The 25830-nt window shown below is 47.9% G+C and overlaps 1 protein-coding gene across 8 annotated transcripts in view; it reads right to left on the reverse strand.

The window, feature by feature from the left end:
- Positions 1 to 22080: 22080 nt before the first annotated feature.
- Positions 22081 to 25830, reverse strand: part of FAM167A (family with sequence similarity 167 member A) — a 30474-nt gene continuing 26724 nt past the window's right edge. For all 8 annotated transcript variants that reach the window (XM_043486859.1, XM_043486856.1, XM_043486858.1 and 5 more), the window contains one exon: positions 22081 to 25066. In XM_043486859.1, coding sequence (XP_043342794.1) covers positions 24803 to 25066 — 264 coding nt within the window. In that variant the 3' untranslated portion in view covers positions 22081 to 24802. The remainder of the gene's footprint in view (positions 25067 to 25830) is intronic.

Here is a 25830-nt window from a genome sequence, read left to right on the forward strand (position 1 = left end):
GATAATCTCCCAATTCAAAGAATTGTTTACTATCCCATCAGAGCCTAAAAAATGTCTGTGTATTAATCCCATGTTCACGAGATTTTAACCTGTCAAAAATGATCACTTCCAATTTATTTTTCTCTAAGAAGATACACTACTGGTAGGAAACTAAGAATATCAGAGATGATCTAACTGGTCAAGGGGAGCATCTCTTACTTTGATCGCCTTCCTGCTGGTGAGCTGGGGGTGGTGACAGGGACTTCGATCCCTTACCTGCCACGTCAGAATCTCCTGGAGCTTGTCGAAATGTACAGGTTTGGGGGCTCCATGCCTTCAGGTGGACTCAATTGATGGAGGTGGGAATCTCAAGAACTATGGGTCAGTCTCTTCCAGCACTGGGCCCCCAAATTGGGACCAATTCCAAGCATGATTTCCTAAAGAGGACTTCCTTGCAACAGCCTTTCTGTGCACTCTTAGATGAGCTTTCAGAAGAGCTCCACTAATCCTCTGAAGGGCTTCTCAGGGGGCTCAGTGGGAACCAGTCTACCTGCAGTGCAGGAAACGTGGGTTCAATCCCTGGGTCAATCCCTGGAAAATCCCCTGGAGAAGGAAATGGCAACCCACTCCAGTATTCTTCCTGGGAAATTCTGTCCTGGGAAATCCCATGGGCAGAGGAGCCTGGCAGGCTACAGTACATCAGGTTGTAAGAGCTGGACGTGACTTAGTGACTAAGCAACAAACACTTAAATGCAAATGGAAGATGGAAAAGGAAGGAGGCCTGTGTTCCATCATCACTCTACAGGGGCATTCACTTGCTGTTCAAAGACACTCACTTGCCCATTGTGGGGAGGGGGGGTCTATGCTCTGCCCCCTCCCCGGTTCCCTAGAGCACTGAAGCCTGCCAATAGTTCTAGGTCTGCCAGCATTCATAATCCAAGGCCCTAAAGGAGACCAATCGCCTAGCAAATAGGCAGTGACACTTTAAATGTTTCCCTTCTTTCCTTGATGACACTTTTGTACTTGAACATGAGCCTGTCTGGTACACTGGAAATCCACAAGTCTTCCAAGTAAGTACAAAATGTGAAAATCTGATTTTAGAGGGGTGTTTGATTTTTAGAGGGGTGTTTGATTTGGTGTTTGATTTGCTTTGCACCTGGAGGAGAAACGCATTCTGGCCGTCGCTTTGCCTGAGGCTGTGGATCTTGACCAAGTCCCTTCCTGTCTTAAGTCTCCACTTCCTCACCTGTGAGAAATGGCGTGAGCCTGGCTGCAGCTTCCTGACTTCCAAGGCTGTGGTTTCAATCAGGGGACTAGAAACAAGACCATAGTTAAACATTTCCTGAAAAAGTAGCATTGGGTATGTTTGAAAGCAGGTCTGTAAACATGTAATTTATGGGGCATAAGAAAACCAACTGGGGGATAAGAGGAGGAGGGGTAAATTGGGAGGTTGGATTGACATATACAGACTACTATATATAAGTAGGAGCTAATAAGGACCTAATACAGCCAGGGAACCCCGCTCAATACTCTGTAATGGCCTATACGGGAAAAGAACCTGAAAAAGAGTGAGTACGTATATATGTATAACGGATTCACTTTGTTGTATACCTGAAATTAACAAACATTGTACATCATCCATACTCAACTGTATATATATATATCTACTCAACTCAACTATAATCAACTATACTCACTGTAAATCAACACTGTAAAAAACACTGTGCTTTTATTATTTATAATAAAAATTATAAAAAACAGAACTGCCACAGCCCCACAGCTGCTCAGGGACCACCCATCCTCACAGGCTGCCTCCCGTCCCCACCCACACTTTGCTTCTCTTGTGTAGTTTTGACTCATCAGAGGTGAGCCTGGTAGTGTTTCCTCACTTCACTGGTGAGACCTTAAGGCTCTACTGAAAGATGAATCAATATTTCTGGTCCTTCTTCTCCTTTAAATAAACCATTATTCAAATACCTTAATGAAAAATTACTTTGCTTAAAATTATTCAGCACATTCATATTAAAGCAAAATTATCTGGTTGTCTTGCTGAGGAATACGTAAAGCTGAATTGCACGTTTCCAGTCAGTGAAAGAGATAGAATATATATTGCAACAGTTTGACAATTTCTAGTTTCCTCCTTAAGTCACTGAGTTTGGAGGTAGGGGAAATTTTTGCTAAATATCTTCCATATGCTTTGATACTAATTTTGCAATGTTTGGAAATAAACTCTGGAAATGAACTGCTGTGCTGATGTATTTATTCAGTCTTGAAACAGATGGGATTCTGTTTGAAAGACAGAAATGATTTTTAAGAATCTTTCTGTTTTAGTAAAAGATTTTAAAAAATGTCCCTGTTCATACTGAATTTTGTATAATTGTATGCAAACTGTTTTCAACACTTCTGTTTAAAGATGGTTTACAACTCCCTGGGAAGATTCCTTTGCGCTGAAAAATAATAAGAAGAATACTCATTTTAGTGAGTGTTTCTGTTTTGCTATTTAATATCATTTTTCACAACAAATATCAGGGAACCCAGATTGACTTCATAATTAAAAACATGTATCACTTATACCTCTCTTATCCCCAGTTGAAATTTTAAAACACCAGTTTTAACATTTCTCCCCCTTTTCACTTAAAAGTTGGGTGCATATTTACTATCTTTTTTTTTCCTGATCCAAGGTACACTTTCAGAAGTTCCTGGGTTACTGTTGTTTAGTTGCTAAGTTGTGACTCTTTTGCAACACCATGGACTGTAGCCCACCAGGCTCCTCCATCCGGTCCATGGGATTTCCCAGACAAGAATACTGGAGTGGGTTGCCATTTCCTCTTCCAGGGGAACTTCCTGACCCAGGGATGGAAACTGTGTATCCTGCACTGCAGGCAGATTTCTTTTTTACCACTGAGCCACCAAGGAAGGCCTTTCCTAGACTAATACAACCATGGAATTCTCATATGCACAAATAAAGTGAAAAGTGAAGCTTGCTCAGTCGTGTCGAAGTCTTTGCGACCCCCTAGACTATACAGTCCGTGGAATTCTCCAGGCCAGAATACTGGAGTGGGTAACCTTTCCCTGCTCCAGGGGATCTCCCAAACCAGGGATCGAACCCAAGTCTCCCACACTGCAGGTGGATTCTTTACCAGCTGAGCCACAAGGGTACTGGGGTTAATAGTCAGCCACCTGTTGCTCTGGCTAAGCCATAAGAAAATCACCATGGGAAAAGAATAAAAGCAAAATATAGCAATACAGCATAACCCAAATAAAAGCACATCAGGTTGATCTGTTGAGGTTGTCATGCCCTGCTAAGCTAAGGAAAAACATAGTGTGGACCTTGGAACGCTGGGTCAGTGCAAGTTCATAACACTGCTTGGTCACACACTAAGATGTTTTCCCAAGGTGTATGTGGGTCTATGACCTCCAGCTAGGTGATAGCCCTTGTACAAGAAAATAACAAAGATAGTTTAAAGTAATCAATAACCAGAGATCAAATTGCCAATATCTGTTGGATCATTGAGAAAGCAAGAGAGTTCCAGAAAAACATCTACTTCTGCTTTGTTGACTATGCCAAAGCCTTTGACTGTGTGGATCACAGCAAACTGTGGAAAATTCTTCAAGAGATAGGAATTCCTGACCACCTGACCTGCCTCCTAAGAAATCTGTATGCAGGTCAAGAAGCAACAGTTAGAACATGGAACAACAGACTGGTTCCAAATTGGGAAAGGAGTAGGTCAAGGCTGTATATTGTCACCCTGCTTATTTAACTTATATGCAGAGTACATCATGAGAAATGCTGGGCTGGATGAAGCATAAACTGGAATCAAGATTGCTGGGAGAAATATCAATAACCTCAGATATGCAAATGACACCACCCTTATGGCAGAAAGCAAAGAAGAACCAAAGAGCCTCTTGGTGAAAGTGAAAGAGGAAGGTGAAGATGTTGGCTTAAAACTCAACATTCAGAAAACTAAGATCATGGCATCTGGTCCCATCACTTCATGGCAAATAGATGGGGAAACAGTGGAAACAGTGACAGACTTTATTTTAGGGGGCTCCAAAGTGACTGCAGATGGTGACTGCATCCATGAAATTAGAAGACTCTTGCTCCTTGGAAGAAAAGTTATGATCAGCCTAGACAGCATATTAAAAAGCAGAGACATTACTTTGCCAGCAAAGGTCCATCTATACAAAGCTATGGTTTTTCCAGTGGTCATGTATGGACGTGAGAGTTGGACTATAAAGAAAGCTGAGTGCTGACGAATTGCTGCTTTTGAACTGTGGTGTTGGAGAAGACTCTTGAGAGTCCCCTGGACTGCAAGGAGATCCAACCAGTCCATCCTAAAGGAAATCAGTCCTGGGTGTTCATTGGAAGCACTGATATTGAAGCTGAAACTCCAATACTTTGGCCACCTGATGCGAAAAACTGACTCATTGGAAAAGACCCTGATGCTGGGAGGGATTGGGGGCAGGAGGAGAAGGGGACGACAGAGGGTGAGATGGGTGGACGGCATCACTGACTCAATGGACATGAGCTCGAGTAAACTCCAGGAGTTGGTGATGGACAGGGAGGCCTGGTGTGCTGCGATTCAAGGGGTCGCAAAGAGTCAGACATGACTGAGCGACTGAACTGAACTGAACTGAATCAATAAAATGGGAGATGTGATCAGGGACACAGGAGGCTGACTTCATCGTAGCGCAACAGATACTCTGCTTGCCAAGACAGAAATAAAAGTGATGTGGCTCCGAGGAACAGGGTTCTTGATCCAAGAGGTCTTGAGTCCCCTGGTCCTATCTTTAAAACTTTAATTCTGTCTCTAGTTTGTTTTTTTTTCCCCCAAACTGTGCGTCAACCACTTTTGATCCCTACCTGCTGTGCTGACTACAGCACAAGGGAAGCCCAAGAATACTGGAGTGGGTGGCCTGTCCCTTCTCCAGGGGATCTTCCTGACCCAGGAATCGAACTGGGGTCTCTTGCATTGCAGGTGGATTCTTTACCAGCTGAGCTCTCAGGGAAGCCCCGCACAGATAAAAGCATTTGCTAAAAATCATGGGCTTTGGGACTTCTCTGGTGGTCCAGTGGCTAAGACTCCACATTTCCAAGGCAGGGGGTGTCCCGTTTCCATCCCTGCTCAGGGAACTAGATCCCCGATGCCTCAACTAAAGATCCCGTGTGCTGCAACTAAAACCTGGCGCAGCTAGGTTAATTAGTTAATTAAAGGGGAAAAAAGCAGTGCCCATGGCAGAGCAGGTGCCCTGTTATTAGTTCTCGTGAAGTCTGGATGCTCACCTGCCTCCCCATGAAGCCAGGAGAACTCTGAGGGAAAGACCCCAGAATGGCATTTCACTTTCTCCTTTCCTGGAACCTGACACGGGCAGGATGAGAAGGACGCATTCAGAGCCCCGGAAGCTCACCCCTGCCTGAGGCCAGATGTGGCAGAGATCCGGAAACGGGATGTGTTTCTTCCTGCTTTGGTGGCCGGTTGCTGGGCTCTCAGCCAAGCAGCCGTTTGGAAACCTGCCGAGCCGGTTACTGCTCACTGAGCCTTTTCACCTGTGTGCGCCTTGTTGCTCGGTTGTGTCCGACTCTTTGCGTCCCCATGGACCATAACCTACTAGGCTCCTCTGTCCCTGGGGATTCTCCAGGCAAGAACCCTGGAGTGGGTTGCCATGCCCTTCTCCAGGGGATCTTCCCAACCCAGGGACTGAACCCAGGTCTCCAGCATTGCAGGTGGATTCTTTACCATCTGAGCCACCAGGGAAGCCCGTGAACACTGGAGTGGGTAGCCTATCCCTTCTCCAGGAGATCTTCCTGACCCAGGAATTGAACCGGGGTCTCCTGCATTGCAGGCATATTCTTTACCAGCTGAGCTACAAGGAAAGCTCTGGCCTTCTGCTGATACTCTGTCCAACTCCACTGCCTGGAAACACCTGACTTACCCTTAATGCTGCAGGAATCAAGGCACCGGGATCCCTTAGAAGAGGGAAACAAACCCCCTCCCACGCCCTGTAGCAGCTGGCATAGTGCAGAGTCTGAGCTGTGGCCGCGGCCGAGGAACCCGGTGTGAAGGGGACTGTGGGTGTTAGGAGAACCTGGCCGCCAGTCTGAGGGGTCTGGGCTGGGGAGAGCCTGCAGCAGGAGGCAGGGCCGGTGGTGAAGGGCTGGGATTGGGGCACATCGGAAAGAGACGGGAGCATCCAGGAAAAGGAGAGGGGACCCAGGCGAAGTCCTCCAGGTCTGTCCCCAGAATCTGGGACCTGTACGACGGCTCACTTGGAGCCATCCAGGACGGGGAGGCCTTTAGGCAATAATCTGATGAAACACCTAAGGAGGATCAGCCAGATGGGGGAGACCCAGGAGGCGGGGTGTGGGGGGCTGCAGAGCTGTCAGGCCCTGCCTGGGGGCACCACGCCCCAGATGCTGCCTGAACCCCCTCAGTCAGGGTTTGAGTGTGAGTGTGAGTGACTAAAGGGAAAGGGAAAGTGTTAGTCACTCAGTCGTGTCTGACTTTGCAACCCCATGGACTGCAGCCCGCCAGGCTCCTCTGTCCATGGGATTCTTCAGGCAAGAATACTGGAGTGGGCTGCCATGCCCTCCTCCAGGGGGTCTTCCTGACCCAGGGATTGATTAAATAGGGATCAAAAAGAAAACTCTCAGCTACACATTAAATGCTACATTTTTCAGAGTAGAAGGTGCTGGCTTTCATCAGATTCCCAAAGAGTGCCTCTCCAACACAAAGGGTAAAGAACCACGATGTGAGGGATTCTCATGTATACATTTGGAGGAAAATGCAGACAACTCATGTCTGGGGGCACATCTGGGGGACTAGGCTGGCTATCTTGCCCGCACCAGGTACCCCGGGTACCAGGCCAGAGCCGGACAATCGTCCGCAGCCCCAGCTGTGGTCAGCCAGAACAAAGGATGGTAGGTCGTGTGCCCGTGCCTGGCGCAGTTCCCAGGCCCCACTTAGCTTATCAGCCGCTCTGCCCTTGCCTTGAGGCTCAGACCTCGTGAGCTGATAGCATCCTCCCCTCCTGCCAGAGTCAACATTGCCTATGAAGCTGGTGGCGCTCCCAGAGCGGGGGCTGGATGCTGTCTTGTTGCTGAGGTGCCAGGTGTGTTTGGCTTCATCTCAACAGGCCCCTTTGCCTTCTCTCCTCATCTCCCTGCTCCCGAGGTCCTGTAGTGCTTATGTGGGTCAACGGATCCAAGGATGACAATTCTTCCCTATCTAGGGTCCCCTGGGGGGGTCTGTTGTCAAGTAAGACCCACTGTTTTCAGATCTCGGCCCCTTGGACGTTTTGTCTCACTGGTGGGAACCCTGGTAGAGCCTGCGCTTGCAGACACCAGAGCCGTGTGCAGGGGTACAGCATCAGTTCCCTGGGGCAGGCAGCTCTGAACCTGTGCTTAGCGAATGTCCCCAGCGTGTGATGGGACAGGCTGCACAGGTGGAGAGGAGACAGTCATCGGTCGAGTGTATGCGGGCGCAGGAACTCCACGTGCTGTCAAAGCAGCAAGGCCTCCATCTCCGGGCCAGCACCGTGTCATGCAATAGAGATTGGCAAGGATGCCACGCCAGCATTCCTGCTGTGTAACCCCGGAAGAAAGAAGCAAGTTCTGCACGTGGTTAAGACTCAGAAGGCATCTGTCGAGAAGTATGGACTGTGCCTTGGGGAAATCGCGTCAGGCTGGCTGGGCCAGTTATTACAGGAGCAGTTTATGGCAAAAATCGTAGCTAAGGAACTCAGAAACATGAAAGGCCCCGACTTCTCATTCTGTGTGCAATTAATTTCACAAGCGGGAAGGAGGGAAGCTATGCTGGTTGTTGTTGGGAAACGAGAACAAATAACCAGGTCGGAAAGCGTGGCAGCAGAACTGGGGGTGGATGCGGCGGATGCAACCCAGCAACCTTGGGTCAGACGGCACAGAGAGTGGGGGCTGCCAGCTCCTCCCTCTGATCAGGGAGCGGCCTGAACCCCGATCTAGTCTGCAAGTATGCCTGTGAACAAAAACCCCCCGGGCGGGGCATCAGCAGGAAGTGTGGGAAGGGCGCATCCTGAAAATCTCCACCCAGGGCCTTTCACTGGGCGCCTGGTTCATAGACGGCCGTCTTCTCACTGTGTCCTCATGTGGCGGAGGCAAGGGGCCCCTCGCGGGGGAGTCTTTTTTACAAGGACACTAATTCCCCTCTATGACGGCTCATCCTCTTAACCTAATCACCTCCCAGAGGCCCCACCTCCTCATCCCATCACAACCTGGGTTAGGATTCAACATGAATTTTGGGGAGAGACATTCAGTGCATCCAGTTTAGCTGATGCACCCTTAAACCAGGGAAACCCCAGTGACTCCCTGGGTTACATGTATGCTTGATTCTGCCTGTTCTCCTGTCTTGCTATTCAAAGTGAGGTCTACCGACTGCAGCACCATCCATGGGAGCTTGTTAGAAATGCAGACTCTGAGGTCACAGACCTGTGAGTCAGAATTAACAGGAACCCAGGCAACTCACAGGCATGTGAACACTTTGGAGAAATGCTGGGTAAGCATGATCCCAGAAAAGGTGTGGCCAAGGGAGACACACAGTCGTGGTTGCGAATCCTGACTCCACCCTCCCACCCTTGTGACCCACTGCAAGTTACTCACCTCCCCTGAGCCTCAGTTTCCTCACCTGCAGAATGTGGACAATCACAGCACCCAGTTTGTAGGACTGGAAGATGAATTGCATAGGCTGGTGTATGAGAAGGTCCTGGTGTGTAGTGGGTGACTGATGGATAAGAATTCTTTTTCTGGAGCTTTCCTCCTGGCAGATTCTTCAGGAATGGAGCTGAGAAAGCAGTGTGTTCCCTCAAATGGATAAATTACTCCCAGAAGAATTGATGCTTTTGAACTGAGGTGTTGGAGAAGACTCTTGAGAGTCCCTTGGACTGCAAGGAGATTAAACAAGTCAGTCCTAAAGGAAATCAACCCTGAATTGCAAGGACTGATGCTGAAGCTGAAGCTCCAATACCTTGGCCACCTGATGCGAAGAGCCTACTCATTGGAAAAGACCCTGATACTGGGAAAGATTGAGGGCAGGCGGAGAAGGGGATGACAGAGGATGAGATGGTTGGATGGCATCACCAACTCAATAGACATGAGTTTGCACAAACTCACGGAAATAGTGAAGGACAGGGAAGCCTGGCGTGCTGCAGTCCATGGGGTCACAAAGATTTGGACATGACTGAGCGACTGAACAACACCACTGGTGCAAGACATTGCCTTGGATCATTTATAGAACCTCACACCTGGGACTGCGCCCAGGGCGCACCCTTGCGCACTGGGATGAGGCTGACTAGCATTGCGCTCCCTGCCATGGGGAAGGAGATCCGTCCCCGCCCCCTGCCCGTGACCAGGCGGCCAGCAGTGGTCCAGCCCCTCAGAAACCCCGTGGGTGATCAGATCTGTCCAGGCACAGCCCGACACCCACGACAGCTCAGAGAAAGGACACGGGGAGAGAGGAGAAGAGGGGCAGGATCACATCAGCCCTTTTAGGAGCTTGGCTGGAAAGGGAGCAAGATCTGTGATAGTTGAGAATCCAAAGGATTTTTAAGAAAGATGGGAACTGAAATGTTATGTGGGTAGGGGTAACTAAACTAGCATTTATTCAGCACCTGATATTGTTTCTATAGCTTTACTTTTTTAAAAAAGCTATTTCGGGAGGGGGGTACTGTATGGTAGAACATATCTATAGGAACGTGCATACAATTCAAAGTACAGTTCAAGAAATAATTATAAAGCAAAGTCCTGTGTGGCCTCCAACCAGCTCAAGAGGCAGAACCATGCTGGCACCCGACGCCAGTGTGGACCATGGCCTCCCAGCAGGAGACCACACACATCCATGGTACTTTCTTAGTGTCCTTGTTTTAGGCAGGAGGTTCAGGAGGTTAACTACTTTCCCCAGGGTCACACAGATCGTAAGCAGTAGAGCCAGAATTCAAACCCATGCGTGTCCGACAGCAGAATGGGACTAAGGAGCAGGGCTCCTGCATGGGAATGGGGCAGGATGGGGGCCCAGGCCAAGGTGAGGTGGGCAGGGTGAGGCATGGACCCAGAGCCAGAACTCCCTGAGCAGGGGAGGGTAGAGGAGAGGTGAAGGGGGAGCCTGCCCCACAGGTGTCTGTCCTCAGGCCCCCCGACATGGTCACCCCTCAGTAAGCCTGAGGGCGGGGCATCCTTGAGTCTTCCTGAAACACAGAGAGCTTGGCAAGCAGGTCTGGCCCATCCAGATCACCAAGGAAAGAGCATCCATGGGGGTGACAGAGAGCCCAGAGGAAGGATGGACCTTCCCCCCAGAGGGAAGGGTCCCAGGGGCTTCAGGGCCCCCTGCTCTCAAGGGAGCTGGGCTGTTTCCAGAGGAAAATGCTCTCCTGGTTGGTCTGAGGTTCATGCTGGGTTTCAGGTGAGATAAGACAGATAACAAGGCACTGATCAATGGCAGGTCAAGGTAAACTCCACTAGAAAGAGTTAGCATTCATAGGCGGCCGCATGGCCATTATGCAACCTTCAAATCTGATTTTTGCTTTTCCATAAGCACCTGGGAATTTCTGAGACTTGTTTATATAAAATTAGAACCTCTTATAAGACATGTGATAAATGTCACACCCACCTTTGCCTGCCATCTGCCCAGTTCCCACCCAAGCCCTTCAAGGTAAAGTTTACTTTTAGTTTCTTACGCATCTTTTCAGAGCTTTGAAAATGCATATCCATGCAAATAAAATACTGGAGTCTTATCCCCTCCTCCCTCCACTTAACATGAGTAACCAATTATATACTGGTTTGCACCTTGCTTTTTGCCCCTAATTAAGAAAAGGTTTTGGCAAAATACACATAACATGAAATTTGCCATCTTGACTATTTTTATGTGTCCAGTTCATTGGCATCAGGTACATTCACAAAGTTGTGCAACTGTCAGCACCATTCACTTCCCAGCTTTTTTATCTTGCAAAACTGAAACTAAACTATAACCCCATTCCCCTCTCCTCCCGCCCCTGGCAACCCCCATTCTACTTTCTGTCTGCATGCATTTGACTACTCCAGGTACCTCGTAGAAGTGGAATCACACAATATTCGTCCCTTTGTGACTGGCTTGTTTTGCTTAGTATACTGTCTTCAAGGTTCATCCATATTGTAACATGTGCTAGAATTTCTATCCTTTTAAAAGGCTGAATAATATTCCATTGTATGAGAGACCACATTTTGATTATCTGTTCCTCCATCAATGGACACCTGGCTCACTTCACATGGTAGTTCTTATAAATAATGCTGAGTATACAAACATCTGTTTGAGTCCCTGCTTTAAATTCTTTTAGTTAAACACCCAGAAGTGCAATAGCTGGATCATCTGGCAGTTCTACTTTCAAATTTTTGAGGAACCTCCATACTGTCTTCCATAGCAGTTTTAACTGCTGTTACACTCCCAGAAGCAATGCATGAGTTCCAATTTTTTCCACATCCTCTCCAACACTTATCACTTCCTGTTTTTAATAATAGTTATCCTCATAAGTATGAAGTGGTGGTTCACTGCAGTTTTATGATTTGCATTTTTTTAATATTCAGTGATGTTGAGCATCTTTCCATGTGCTTATTGACCATTTGTATATCTTCTTGCAGAGAAGTTTAAGCCCTATGCTGATTTTTAAAAAGGGTTGTTGTGGGTTTTGTTATTGAGTTTCAGGAGCTCTTTTAATATTCTGGATATTAATCTCTTATCAGATATATAAATTGCAAATATTTTCTCCCATTCTCCTAGGCTCTTTCACCTGTTGATCATGTCCTTGGACTCACAAAAGTCTTTACTTTTGATGAACTTTATATTTTTTTGTTTGGTCATCTGTGCTTTTGGTGTTGTAGCCAAGAAATCATTGCCAAGTGGAAAGTCATGAACTTTTAAAAAAATAAAAATTAATACAAAAAAGAAATGTGGAAAAATGATCAAAACCTGACCCAGATGGATATTGCATGACTTAACCTTCTTCACCTCGTTGTGATCTCAGCCTTGTTCAGTCCTGTCTTCACTGAGAATGTTGCTATTTTCTTCATATGGAGCTTGGGGGCATTGATTTTGACCTTTAAAAATATTGCGTTAAAAATACCAATTGTCTTGATTACTGAGGTTCCTGATGCCCCCAACATTTTGTGCCCGAGCTGAGTGCCTCCCTCCCCTCACCCTGACACAGCCCTGCTCCGGACACAGCAGCTAGCCAGGCTCTCTAGTCATCTTCATGTGGGGCCAGCTCTCCTCCAAGGCTGGACACCCACCTCCTCAGAGAAGCCCTCTGCTCTGCCAGCAGCCAATGGACAAGCGTTCACCGCGCTAACTCATCCTGATCTCCATCAGGGGCGTTTTGGTCAGCGTTCAACAGCTGGCCCTTGGCAAAGCAGGGATGGGCAGGGTGAGCAGTTTTCCATGACATAGTTTCCCCCCCAGACGAAAGTTCAAGCCACAAACAAAAGATGTTGCTGAAATCAGAGCTGGGAAGAGCTGGCAAAGGGCAGATCCAAGCCATGGGAGGTATTGCAGGGAACACCCACGGCCAGTGGGAGAGGGGACAGAGCCTCCCCACAGGATGTTATCACTGGGCTTTGAAATTGCAACACATCAGCCAAAGGTTAACTGGGATAGCAAAGGAGAAATAATGCAGGAAATCGGTTCCCCAGGGGGTGGAGAGGTTCAGAATCACCCAGGGACAATGTAAGTCCAGGAGCAGAGGGAAGGCCCTCCATGCTGGGCTGAGAGAGAGGAGGAGAGATGGTAGGTACCAGAGTCAGGGGCTTGTGTGGCAGTGCTGGAACTGCAGACGAGATGGAGATGCTGCTGGACATGCTGCCAGAGGGAGGGATGAGAGAAACACCCTGGTTTCTCTTCTCCTCCTGAATTTCCATCCCCACCAGCACCTCCCATTGGGCTGAACACGGCTGACCGCGGAGAAGGGGGTTTGCAGGCTGCAGGCTGCCCCTTAATACGCAGCACCTGGAAAGGGTGAGGAGCAGGTCGGAGGGCATCCAGGCCCAGAGGGGCACATCCAGGTGCTGGGGGCCTAGTGCTGGCCCATCCTCATAGTGCCCATTGCAAGGGTCAAGGGTACAGGTGGTCTGGCTCTGCGATTCTGAGTATTGAGTGGTGATTAGATTATCTACAGTGGGGGGGGGGGGGAAGGGGAGGGGGGAGGGGCTTAAACAGCTGAGGACTTTATATTTAAATGTGAAACTTAGATGATTCCTCTAGAGCAGGAAACTGAAATGGGAGTGATTAAATATTTGGGAAAAAAAATTTTAAATTAGAGACTTGACTTAAGTATCAATAAATAATATTCTAACAGATGAATTACAGACTTGAGTCAAGTAAATAATATTCTAACATACCTCAAAACTTTGTTTTGTTTTATAAGAAAGAAGTATTTCAGTTATTAAAGCTGAAAAATTATTTTGATGAATGATAGAGTTGTTACACTTATAAACCTAAATATATAAAGTAAGAAAGAGAAGCAGAAGATAATGAGAAAAGATGAAATAATGAAAAATATAAAAGTGAAAGTCACTCAGTCTGACTCTTTGCAACCCCATGATTGAATTCTCCAGGCCAGAATACTGGAGTGGGTAGCTGTTCCCTTCTCCAGGGGATCTTCCCAACCCAGGGATCAAACCCAGATCTCACTTATTGCAAGTGGATTATTTACCAGCTGAGCCACCAGGAAAGCCCAAGAATATTGGCATGGATAGCCTATCCCTTCTTCAGCAGATCTTTCTGACCCAGGAGTTGAACCTGGGTCTCCTACATTGCAGGCAGATTCTATACCAGCTGAGCCACTAACGAAGTCCAGTGAAGATATAGGTCACATATAAATATGTATAAAGAAAAAAATAAAGAATATTTAAAGTAATGAAACATCAATTGTTAGAGAAAATTATTCATTTTTAAATAAACTATATATAAATGCACATTTGATGACAAAGGTAAACACTGTCATGGAAGTTCCTTCCACGTGGCTGATTGATATTCACGAAATTTCATGGGCTGCAGGTGAACATAAGTTGATAAAATAAAACCAATTCTTTAATAGGACCTTTCAATAAACATTTTTATGACTTAGTTGGTAACAGAAATATTGAATAAGAAATTCTTTAGTGAAATTCCTTAGTTCAGTGGAAGATTCAGCACACAAAATGAAACCATTGATACTAAGATGTTTACTTAGGACTAAAGTCACCTACCAAATATTAACTGAATGGGGAGCATGGTTGAGAGTTTGATATGATTCTGTAGGTCAAATTATGGTTCAGACAATTAGTTTCACCTAGCAGGTGACAGCTTGCCAGCCAAAAAAAAAGTGGCAAAAACTTTAAAAGATCAGTTACTTGAAATAGCTAAAATGATTTATTGATTTATTTTCTCAGTCATTTTATATTCCTTGATATGTCATTGTAGCAGCTCAATTAGTTTGTTTTGATATTAGATAGACTACATTTTCCTGATTTGATTTGCATTTGATTTACATGACCATTCTTGCTGCTAACTAATATTTTCAGATCACATGGAGAACTCATTTATAGAGGAGAGGCTGCAGCTGAATTTCAATTGGTAAGTTGGGAGGGGGCTTCAGCCCCTAAATATGAGCATAAACCTTGCCCATAAATATGAACAGGAACATGTGAAAGAGCCTGTGTGATGTGTGGGCTCAGTCATGTCCGACTCTTTGCGACCCCATGGACTGTAGCCCACCAGCCTCCTCTGTCCATGGAATTCTCCAGGTAGGAATACTGGAGCGAGTGCCATTTCTTTCTCCAGGGAATCATCCCAACCTAGGGATCGAACCCGCATCTCCTGCATCGGCAGGCAGATTCTTTACCACTAAGCCATCTGGGAAGCCTAAAAGAGTTGATACAGGGGCTCATTTGGATAGCCAAATGTGGGCAGGGAAGGCTTACTCACTGTCATTCATTCAACAAATGAATATGCCAAAACTTTAAAAAGGATTGAGATGCACAAAACCAACGGGTCCTTCATGAGAATGCTTCTCATCACAGAAAAGAAAAATAACAGTCTTTGCTTTCTTTCCCCTGCCCTCAAAAGGCAGGACATGTGTAAATAAAAGGTATGTATCACAGAAGTGCCCCAACCTAACCTCCTTCCCAGAGAAATCTTTATAATTGGAGGTGTTTGCGATGATTTATAAAAGAGTTGTTTTAAAATTTGTGAAAAAAGGCAAAAAGGACCTGTGTTTGCTTGACTTATCAGATTTTATAATTATGTTAAAAAGCATGTCAAAACTCTAACATTACCAGTTCTCAAGCAGGCTAGGGCTGTCAGGCTGGAGGCTGACAGCCCTGTTAAAAATGGCGCTGTGTGTTCTGGATCCCGCAAGCCAGCTCTGGTTTAAATTACTCTTTCCTACTCTGGGCATCAGCGCCCTTGTACTTGTCAGGTCCTTCCTCCATTTGACTTTGGGAAATGCCATTATACTTCTTGGAAAACAAGACAGTCCAGACATGGTGCCTAACTGGTGTCCATTCTGTGAGTCGCTAGGAGCCGACGGGATGTCGGTAGGAAGTAACAGCTGGTGTGAGGACCACACACAGGAGAAAACAGTCCTGAGCTGAACAGGGTTTAACACTGGCTTTTAAGTTCCTGGAAGGCCAGGACTGTGTCTTAATCCTTTCTGAATGCCACGTTCCTAACAATGCCTCCCCACCGCAGAGTATTTGTTGAAACGAAATACTCATAAACAAAGCATTGTTAAACACAACAGCCGGTGTTATAGTCATTCTATCGTTCGAAAAGCACATGTGGACTGGTCTGATCAAGAACATGAATGTTACAGCCTAGTTCTACTTAGATCTGTTACTGTTGTTATTGATACGTTATTACTCACAGTGATTTCAATTAATTAACACAGTAGCTGAGTTACATTTCCTGGGGCACAAGAGGTGAGCGAATTCAGAAAACAAAATTCCTTGGCACTTGAACTTGAATCCCAGGTCTATCATCGTCTATGTGGTCCTAAAAAAAAAAGTCACTGATTTCTGAGCCTCAGTCAGAAATATCCAGTGTGGATATGAAAGGCTCTCTGCAATGACTGTAACGGTGTGTAGGCACAGCCAGCACTCAATTCAGAGAAATAACCAACTGAACCTACTGGGGGCAACATACGAGTGTCCTCCACATCACCAACATTTGGTGTTACTAGTCTTTTTCAGTATTTCTCATGGGTGTGAAGTGGTGTGCATGTGTGCTAAGCCGTTTCAGTCATGTCCGACTCTTTGCGACCCTATGGTTTGTAGCCAACCCCGCTCCTCTATCCGTGGGATTCTCCAGGCAAGAATACTGTAGTGGGTTGCCATTCCCTCCTCCAGGGGATCTTCCCAACACAGGGATCGAACCCACATCTCTTACGTCTCTTGCGTTGGCAGGAGGGTTCTTTACCACTAGCGCCACCTGGGAAGCCTGGGAAGTGGTGCACCACTGTGGTTTTCGTTTTCATTTCCCTGATGACAGGTGGTGTTGAGCATCTTTTCACATGCTTACTGGCCATTTGTTTTCCTGTGAAGGGTGTGTTTGAAAGTTTTTGCACATTAAAAAAAATTAAGTTGTCTTTTTATTACTGAGTTGTAAGAGCCTTTTTTTTTTTTAAATTTTCTGGCTACAAGTTCTTTGTCAGACATATATATTGAGAATATTTTCTCCCAGTTCGTGGTTTATTTTTCCATAAGCAATCTCTTCTCAAAGATCATAAGTTTTACATTTTGATAAAGTCCAATTTGTTAAAATCTTTTGGTTTGGGTTTTTATTGTGTTTTTATATAAAAAGATCTTTGCTTATCCCAAGGTCATACAGATTTCTAAAATTGACACAAAACATGAATCTCTGTTGAGATGGCATGAATAAAACCAAAGAACCATATAAACCTTCAGCTTCTAATCACCTTGCTTTCCTAAAATTGGCATATTGCCTGGCACATAGTAAATACTAAAAAGTATTGGTAGAATTTAATTTAATTGTGACAGTGTATTCCAACTAGAGATTTCAGTTTTTGAGTGGTGGAAATAGCATTTGAACTTTTGAGTTTTCCACCAAATATGGAAAGTGATGACAATCACAAATGCAAATATCAAGGTGTAAATTCTTGACGATGCTACAGTCTTTGGAAAACAAACCATGTATTAGTAGATTCCTCTGTTTCTCCAGCAGGGGGCGTTTTAGGATTTCCTTAACTCAGTAAGTGTTAGTCGCTCAGTCCTGATTGACTCTTTGCAACTCCATGGACTGTAGCCCACCAGGCTCCTCTGTCCATGGGATTCTCCAGGCAAGAATACTGGAGCGGGTTGCCATTCCCTTCTCCAGGGGATCTTCCCGACCCAGAGATCGAACCTGAATCTCCCACATTGCAGGCGGATTCTTCACCATCTGAACCACCAAACTCTATGTTAAAAATCTGAAAAAATTATTTACAGTACTGGGGGAAGAACTTCTCAGATTTGTTTTCTCAGACCTCCTTCTCTGTGTGGTTCCAGAGGCAAGGTTCTGCAGGGAAGAGAGGGTGTTGGGAAGAGCCAAGATGAGGAGTTATGAGGCCTTGGTGCATTCCCAGTTCTGCATCACCCAGACGGCGACAGTGGTCAGCCACTCCAGCTCTTGGACATGCTTCTTTGTTTGCAGGAAAGGAGAAAAAAAAGTTGTACTCAGATTGCTAAAGCCACCTGACTCTGACAGCATATGGTGTGCCCGCCCTGCAGCTCGGGGTTGATGTGAATCGCTCTTCTGACATGTTATATGATTGAATTCTAGCCCCATCTCATCAGGGCATGTCTCTCTCCTCTCCCTTCTTCCTTAAGACTCATCACTCCCCAAGGCTGCCTCTTGCTCTCTGCTTTGTCCCTTGAAGCGATGCTGTCACGGCTCCTGTGTCCCACCCCTGGGATGCATGTCTCACTGCACATCTGTGAGCCTATGAAGGAGCCACACACTCGGCCTTAGAGGTCCTCTTGAAGCTGTAGAGGCGTCAAGGTCATTTTCTTCAGGAGGCCTTGTGTGGGTGCAGTTTGCCCACCCCTCCCAGGCAGCCAACAGCTCAGAGACTCCTGGCTCTCCTCCCCCAGGTGGGTGGTCAGCGAGTCCCTCTGATCCACTTTTCTGAAAGGGACCACTCAGGGAGACTCTGTGTCTCCTCTGCTAGAAATAGAAGCAGCTGGAAACTTTTAACAGAAACCTGCTTTCAGCACATCCCTTTTCACCTCCTGGGCACCATGCTACATCTTTAGGATCAAGTCTTTCCTTAGAGAGAGGTATAGACAGCTGAGCTTACAGGCCACTATGGTTGGGAGTGGGGGATATAGGAAACGACATTTTGTGTGTGGACAGTGTCGAAATTAAGACGTAGAACACCGAGTTGGTATCTGCCGAGAACCACAGAATTGATAGGGGTGGGAAACTCACACATCTTCTGTTCAGGTGGGGGGTGTTGTGTGAGTAAAAACCCAGTGCTGCGGCAGGCAGAGAGGCAGGCAGAAGGCCTGTTGAGAATCACCCACTCAGGTACTGCCAGAAGCCCAAAAGTTGCCCACTGGAATCCAGAGCAGCTCTGGGAATCACGTCTTAAAACAGCCACTTCCCTGACTCTTCCAGTGGTTCTGTAAGCCTGGATGCCCTGGGTCAGGTCATCCCCGGCTTGGGATGCTGGGACAATTTCACTTCCCACCCACTCCGACAGGAGAGAGAGCGCCCTTGTTCTGCCTCAGTCTTGTTCCACCAGATGGAGCACCCTGACCAGGTGAGGCTTGAGGGGCAGTGGCTGGTCCCAGGTCCCCCTTGGGAGGGAGTTTCCCTGAGGGCGGCAGAGTCACTTGGGTCCTCTCTCAGACTTCAGTTGTCCCCATGTCGGGAGGAAGGGGCTGGAAGAAGCATGACTGAGGGGCTCCCCGTCTGTAAAAAGGTCTAGGAAATAAACAGCCTCCAGTCCTGCAGAGCTGAACCACGCCTTGCCGGATCACTTCGGGGAATTTCCACCCACTATCGGCGCCCGTCGCTGCCGGGTGGGAAGCGTCCCCGATGGACTTATCTCCTTGCTGTGAGTGTGGGTGACTACTGTCCAGAGCGCTCCAATGTTTGAGGTTTGTCTTCCTGAATCAACTTCCCTCGGAGACCGCCTCGCTGTCTCCACCAATGTTTGCTCTGAGCCTGTGAACAGGGTATTTAAAAATAGCCTCGTCTGAAACCTTCCATGTGTCTGAGCGGTTCCGATCAGACTCCCATCAGATAGGTCCCTGGCTGTATTTGGCCTGTGTGTCCCGGCGGGGCCACCACTGCTCCCCCAGCCCTTGTTCCCCAGCCCTCACAATCTCAGACTCGGGGCTTTGACAGGGAGCGTTAGAAAGTGGGAGATGCTCTGCTGTTGCAGAGAAGCCAAGGGGAATGCTGTCGACTGAGCACAGAGGCCCCTTTCTAAATAAGGCAGGTGAAGTCTGCACGGCGGGCTCTTGGTCTTGACCGACGTCACCAATGCATGCAGCACACACTTAGCCAGAGCCAGCAGGCAGCAAATGTAGCCTCGGGCTGGGTCTCTGAAAGACAAGCCTGCACGGTCCCCGAACTGTCACTTTCACTGTCCCCACACCTGTGCAGCCTTTCTCCACCAGCCCTGTCCCTCAGGGAGTCCCAGAAGGCACCCAGACCCCCCACTGTGGACCCAGAGCTCTGACACTCCAGTCCTGAATCTCCATGTTCCCTCTTCCCTCCTCACTCAGCTGGGACTCCTTGATTCAACACTGGTTGCTCTTTTGCAAAACACTTAAACTTTTGCTTCCCCATCCTCCCATGTACCTGCCTGGCACACCCCCTCGCCGCTCTCTGCCTGCTCTGTGGCATCTAACCATTGCTGGAGGAAAAAAAAACACACACACAACCTCATTCACAGGATCTGCATCACACGGAAAGACCACAGCCTCAAATGGGGAGCCGACACCGCCGGATGGTTCCACTACTCTTCCTAACAAATGAACACGCCCACTTGATGAGATAATTATTTCAAAACTTTCTCCCCAGACATTCAACATTCCACCAACTCCAAGTCACTCTATTTTACAAGGACAATAGGAAGGATCCAATGGGACTCTCCTCCTCTTCCCACCAGAGATTCCTTAAGCCACTCATCTTCAATCTTCCCTCTCATGACAATGAAAGGAGTGTCTTTGCTTCCCTTCCAGCCCGCCCCCTCCCCCCACTTACACGCTGACACTCCCTTCCTCTCCTCCTGAAGAACTTCATTGTTACAATTACTTTCCTCTCTCCTGCACCATCCATTTCTTCTTTCCTAACAGATTATTCCCATTGTCAGCACCATTATTATATTATATATTATGCCAGCACCTTTATTATACATTTTTACTATGATACACTGTTAATGCACAATTAACACTCTATTATGCATTTATTTTGTTATACACTGTTTCAAGGAAACCAAAAATTGTTTCCCTGACTTCATGACTTTGTCCAGCTCCTATTTCTCAGCTCCCTTTATAGCAAACCCACTTAGAAGAATCCATTTCTTCACTTTCCGTTTTCTCCTCAACCCACACAACTGGACTTCTGTGCTACCCCTGATCTGAAAGGACAATTGTTGTTGTAATAAAGGACAAATGGGCTCTGTTTTGCTTGAAACCACTGTTTATCTCTCTGCGTAACTTTCCTGTAATTTCTCCACAGCGGTTGATATTGACGACACTCTTTGACACATTTTCCTCTTTAAGGCTCCCATGCCTCCTTCACCTGTTTTCCCCTGTACTTTACCAGCTGGTCTTTCTAAGTCTCCTTGGACTGTTCCTTCTCTATCAGACCCCTGGATGCTGGCGTCCCTAGGGTGTTGTACTTTTGTCAACACTTTCTTCCTAGAGGAGTTTATCTGGGTGTGGTGCTTTTTAACATCACCCAAACACCCAAATCCAGGTTCCCCAACTTATGCACCCAACATTGGTCTTTTCCTGAAGACTCCTGACTTGAGCTCCCCTCAAATTTTCTCATCTCAGTAAACAGCAACCCCCATCCAGCTGCTGACCAGAGAGCCATCCTTAGTCTCCAGCTACCGGTGGGCCCTGCTGGGTTTACCTCCGAAGTATCTGAAGGGTGTCCCGTGGTAGGTCCCGAAGTAAACCAAGACATGCCTCCCCTGCCTGCTTTGTTCCTCTGAAGGTTTCTCTAAGTGTCTGGGGACCACCTGTGCTGGTCTCACGGGGGTGTTTGTTAGAAGAGATTCCTAGGCCCTGAACCAGAGCTGCACACCAGGAATCTTGAACAGAGCCCAGGAATTTCCTGGGACTATGCGTTTGCATCGGCTGCTCCAGGCGATGCTTTATGCGGGTTTCCTTTTCAGGACCGCTGCTTGAGATGTTGAACGAGTTTGACACAAATTCTCCACATGGGATAGTAATGCGAGGCAACGTACTTGGATGATGGAATTGTGATTTGAAATATACATCCCGTGGGTCCACTGTCCAGCTGTGCTCTGAGTTTGACCCAAGTATGCTGAACCCAGTCACCTTTGAAGTCTTTAATGCAGGAGAGGGGCTTCCCAGGGGGCGCTAGTGGTAAAGAACCCGCCTGCCAATGCCAGAGATGCAAGAGACTTGGGTTCAAGCCCTGGGTCGGGAAGACTTCCTGGAGGAGGAAATGGCCCTCCACTCCAGGATTCTTACCTGGAGAATCTCAAAGGAGCCTAAAGGGCTACAGTCCACGGGGTCGCAAAGAGTCAGACAGGACTGAAGCGATTTAACACAATGTAGGAGAGAGTGGGTGTGCTTTGGGTCCGGCTTTGGTCAAATTCAGGAATAATGGCTGGGTATATTAACTTCACATCTTGAGCTGGGAAGCTCCTGATGGCATCACTACCAAGCAGCCCTCGGTGAGGGAAGGCATCATGAAGGAAGGACAGTGAATCCTGTAGCTCCTCTTCTCTCCCCCATCCTCCCCACTCCCTCTTGATCTCCCTCTTTGCTTCTCTTTCTTACAATTCAGTGCTTGGCCCTGTGTGCGCTGTAACGGGAACAAGGTAAAAGGAAGCACATTTCTCCTCTTTATAAAGATGTCCTTTTGAAATATTTTAATTTCACTTTTGCTAACAGCAATATAGAAACAATCATAAAAAATAAAATTATAAATTGTCCATCGATTACATAATAGCACTTGGTATTGCTACAGGGAGGAGGCCTGGGGCAGGGGCAGGTCATCTCAAGCCTGCCTGGGCTCCCCAGGCCTCTGGGATCACTGCTGAGCCCACGAAGGTGTCAGACATTGCCCCGCGTGGCAGTGTTAATGCAGACTTCGAGTTTTACACCCAGGGGTTCTTGGGGGTGTCAGAGAGATGGGCAGATAATGAGTAAAACTGCAACAGTGTTGTATACACACAGTAGGGCTGGAAGGCTGCTCTGAGGTGAGGAAGGTTAGGCTGCGACTGACTCGGACATCTCTTGACCACACGAGGCAGGGACTTCACAGAGCTGAACTGACCTGGTTAGTTATTTGCATTCACCTTGGAAATAAGGCTGCTAACAGATGCTGCACAACAAGTAAGAAAACACACCTGTCTTTCCCCTGCGCTTCTCTTCCTGATCCCCTCCTCCCTTATCCCAAAGTAAGATTCTCTTGGGATGAACTAAACACAATAGCTCAGACAACTAACCTATTCCAAAAGGTGTGTGCCTTGATCTCAAAGAAAGGAATCATCAGGTTAACTGAGCAACTGAACTGCCCAGTTGCCTCATCCATGGACTTGATGACATTCAGCTAGATCGCTCAGCTTTGGTTGATTCCAGCTTTTTCAGTTACTGTAATGACTGGTTTCTAGAAAGAAAAATAACCAGTTTGGCACTTTTCTTCCTGAATACGGAATAGGCTTGCCCATGTGGGTTGGGTGTGTACATGTTCACGTCTCTGTAGAGTGGGTGTGAGTGTGTGCAGGCCATCCTGATACCCCATGACCTCAAGGGTTCTTCTGGAGGAAGCCTGGCAGGCGTGCCTCTGTAGGGCTTGGCAGCATCTGTACAGAACCCCCGAGGAAAGGCATCGCTGGGGTGAGGACAGGCGTGGGGCAGCCTGGCCTTCCACCCAGGCCTTCTCCATGGACCTCAGAGTCCACTGAGTTCTGCCACTGCTCAGAGTCAGCTTGAAACAGACCTTGGCTAGGTGGTTGTAGCATCTTTGAGGGAAGCATAAACCCTCTGGCTCTTAGAAATCACAAGGAAACACCAAATCATCCTCTAACCAGGGACCAATCATTTACAAACTCCTACTCCCAGCCCACAAGAGGAAACCAACCTTGCCCCAGCATGGGTCATGGTGTGTGTGTGTGTGCAAGTATGCATGGGCTTTGATAAAACTCTACAGGAAGACGAAGCATGAAAGACAGAGCAACAGGACCCCTCACTTCGATGACGGAATGCTGACGGCAAGCAGAATTTTAACTTGGGAGGTGACAGAGTTGAGTGAGGCGGAGAGTAGAGAGGTTGGCAGTTCGTGGTTTGGCAAAGCCTTAGTACCATCTTTGGAATTCAAGTTCATTGATACATGATTGGTGTAGGCATTATTAATAATGATTATAATTAACACATCCATATTCTACAGCCACTGAGGAGCCTGGAGGGGGCTCCTCCACTAGCCTCTTTTATTCCTCTGTGAACCAGAGGGCTTGGCTAGAAGGATCAAAGACTTTGGGTCAAACACCCAGAACCCCCAGGCACAGGGCGCTCCACTAGGTTAACTTCCTAAACTGTGGAGGTCTCATCCTCACCTTGCTGACCCCCCCACCCGTCCTTAGACAGAACCTTTTAAAACCAAACCCTGAACCTCTGTCAAACTTGACCTACCACTGGTTCGCCATTTGGGCAAAAATCAAGCAGTTATAAACAAGCTGGCCATAGGTTAGTAACAGTCTGATTTAGTTAAAGTTAGGTGTTTAAATCAGGCACAGAAGCTCAGAGGCAGCTCAGGGAGAGCTTCTGCGGAGGGCACGAAGGTGCGGAGGTGACAATGTCAGAAGCCACCAGGAGGCCTCTGCTGGTCCCCCTGGGGAAGCCCACCCCTAGGCCCTACCAAGGCCAGCTTGTGGGGTGGCAGCAAAGGGGTTCTTTGGAGGTTGGGACTGGTGTGTGTAGCCAGAGCGGGCAACAGTCTTGCCTGTTCTACCCCGGCTACACTGGCAGGACCCCACATACCGGAAACAGTTTACCTGGCATCTGTGGGGCCGAGGTCCAAGACCTTGCCCAGGGCACTGGCAGCAGGTGGGGCCTGCTTTCCCAAGTGCCACCTGTTATTCTTTTTGATTTTCCTTTGCTGGTGGGTCCCTGTTGAGGTTGCTGAGTCAACCACTTAGGGTGAAGTGAGCCTCAGAGCACAATAGGCATGGCTGACGTATCTAATGCCTCCCTTCTGGGGTTCGGTGTCCTTGGGGAAGCCTTCTGCAAGAATCACAGCTTTGCCCCCACCCCCCACTTTGGGTTCCCAGGTCATAGCACCAGTGATTCCGGGAAACAGGAATCTGCGTTACCAAGTGGGGGGATGAGATGTGTGCGTGGGGTACCCAGGTCTCACTGAACATCGGATGGAGCAGCCCTTCTGCAGGACCCTGGGTATTAAACCAGGGTCAGGCATGGGGACACTGGGCTCCACAGCTGGGCTCCGAGAGCACTTGTCCTGGGGACACCCTGCCTCCAGAGAGACCCCCTGGGGTAGCTGGGCCTCAGCTCCCTTCCTACACCCCCGGCTCACCTCCCAAACCCTCGTTCTGGCTCCACCGCCCCGTCTTGGGCTTCTCAGCACAGAGAAAACCTGCGGGAGTTGATGTTCATCTTGGTGACCCCGATGAGCTTGAGTGGTGCAGAAAGACTGAAGGAGGCGGCGAGGGGAGCGTCGCAGAAGAGGTCGGACAGCTCGTCCCGCTCCTCGAGTTCGTAGGTGGCGTCGTTGAGCATCCGCCGGTGGAGGTCGCAGGTCTGCTCGATCTTCAGCTTTTGGATGTCGCTGCGCAGGCGCATGAGCTGCCGCGCCAGCTGCTGGTCCTGAAGCCGCATCTCCATCTGCAAGGAAGGGGGCAGGGGAGGCGTCAGCGCCACGCTGGAGGCGCTGGGGCGGGGCACAGACCCCGGTTAGCAGACCGGCTTGCATCATCATTTGCGGCCCACCTAGGGAGAGTAGCCAGGATTCCCTGGTGGTTCAGACGGTAAAGCATCTGCCCGCAATGCGGGAGACCCGGGTTCGATCCCTGGGTTGGGAAGGTCCCCTGGAGGAGGGCATGGCAACCCACTCCAGTATTCTTGCCTGGAGAAGCCCCATGGACAGAGAAGCCTGGCAGGCTTCAGCCCATGGGATCCCAAAGAGTCGGACACGACTGAAACGACTAAGCAGAGCACAGAGTGGGTATCCCGTTCTCAGGGCAGGGAGGTGAAAAATCAGAGAGTGAGGTGACAAACGAGGACACGCTTGCCACACAGCCCTTTGCAGTAAGCTAGATACTGAATCCAAATCCTTCTGGAAGGCGTGTGTGTCAGTCCTGGCTTGGAAGCATTTCCAGCTGTCTCATTGTTTACGAATGGAGTAAGAGTATAAAGAAATGCATGGGAATGATAAATATCAAGTTTAGGAGCATGGTTACCTCTGGGCAGGAAGGAGAGGCTGCGATTAGGGAAGGTATTTGGGGCTTCAACTCTATTGATGCTGTTTTATATTATATGCTGGGTGGTGGTATGCTGTCACCTTATTCTTTAAACATTTCAGAATATTTGCAACACTTCTTATTTCAAAAGAGCCAAGCATAAATACATGCTAATATTTATTGGATGTT

Source organism: Cervus canadensis, chromosome 14, assembly GCF_019320065.1.
Source record: "Cervus canadensis isolate Bull #8, Minnesota chromosome 14, ASM1932006v1, whole genome shotgun sequence".
Lineage (NCBI taxonomy): Eukaryota > Metazoa > Chordata > Mammalia > Artiodactyla > Cervidae > Cervus > Cervus canadensis.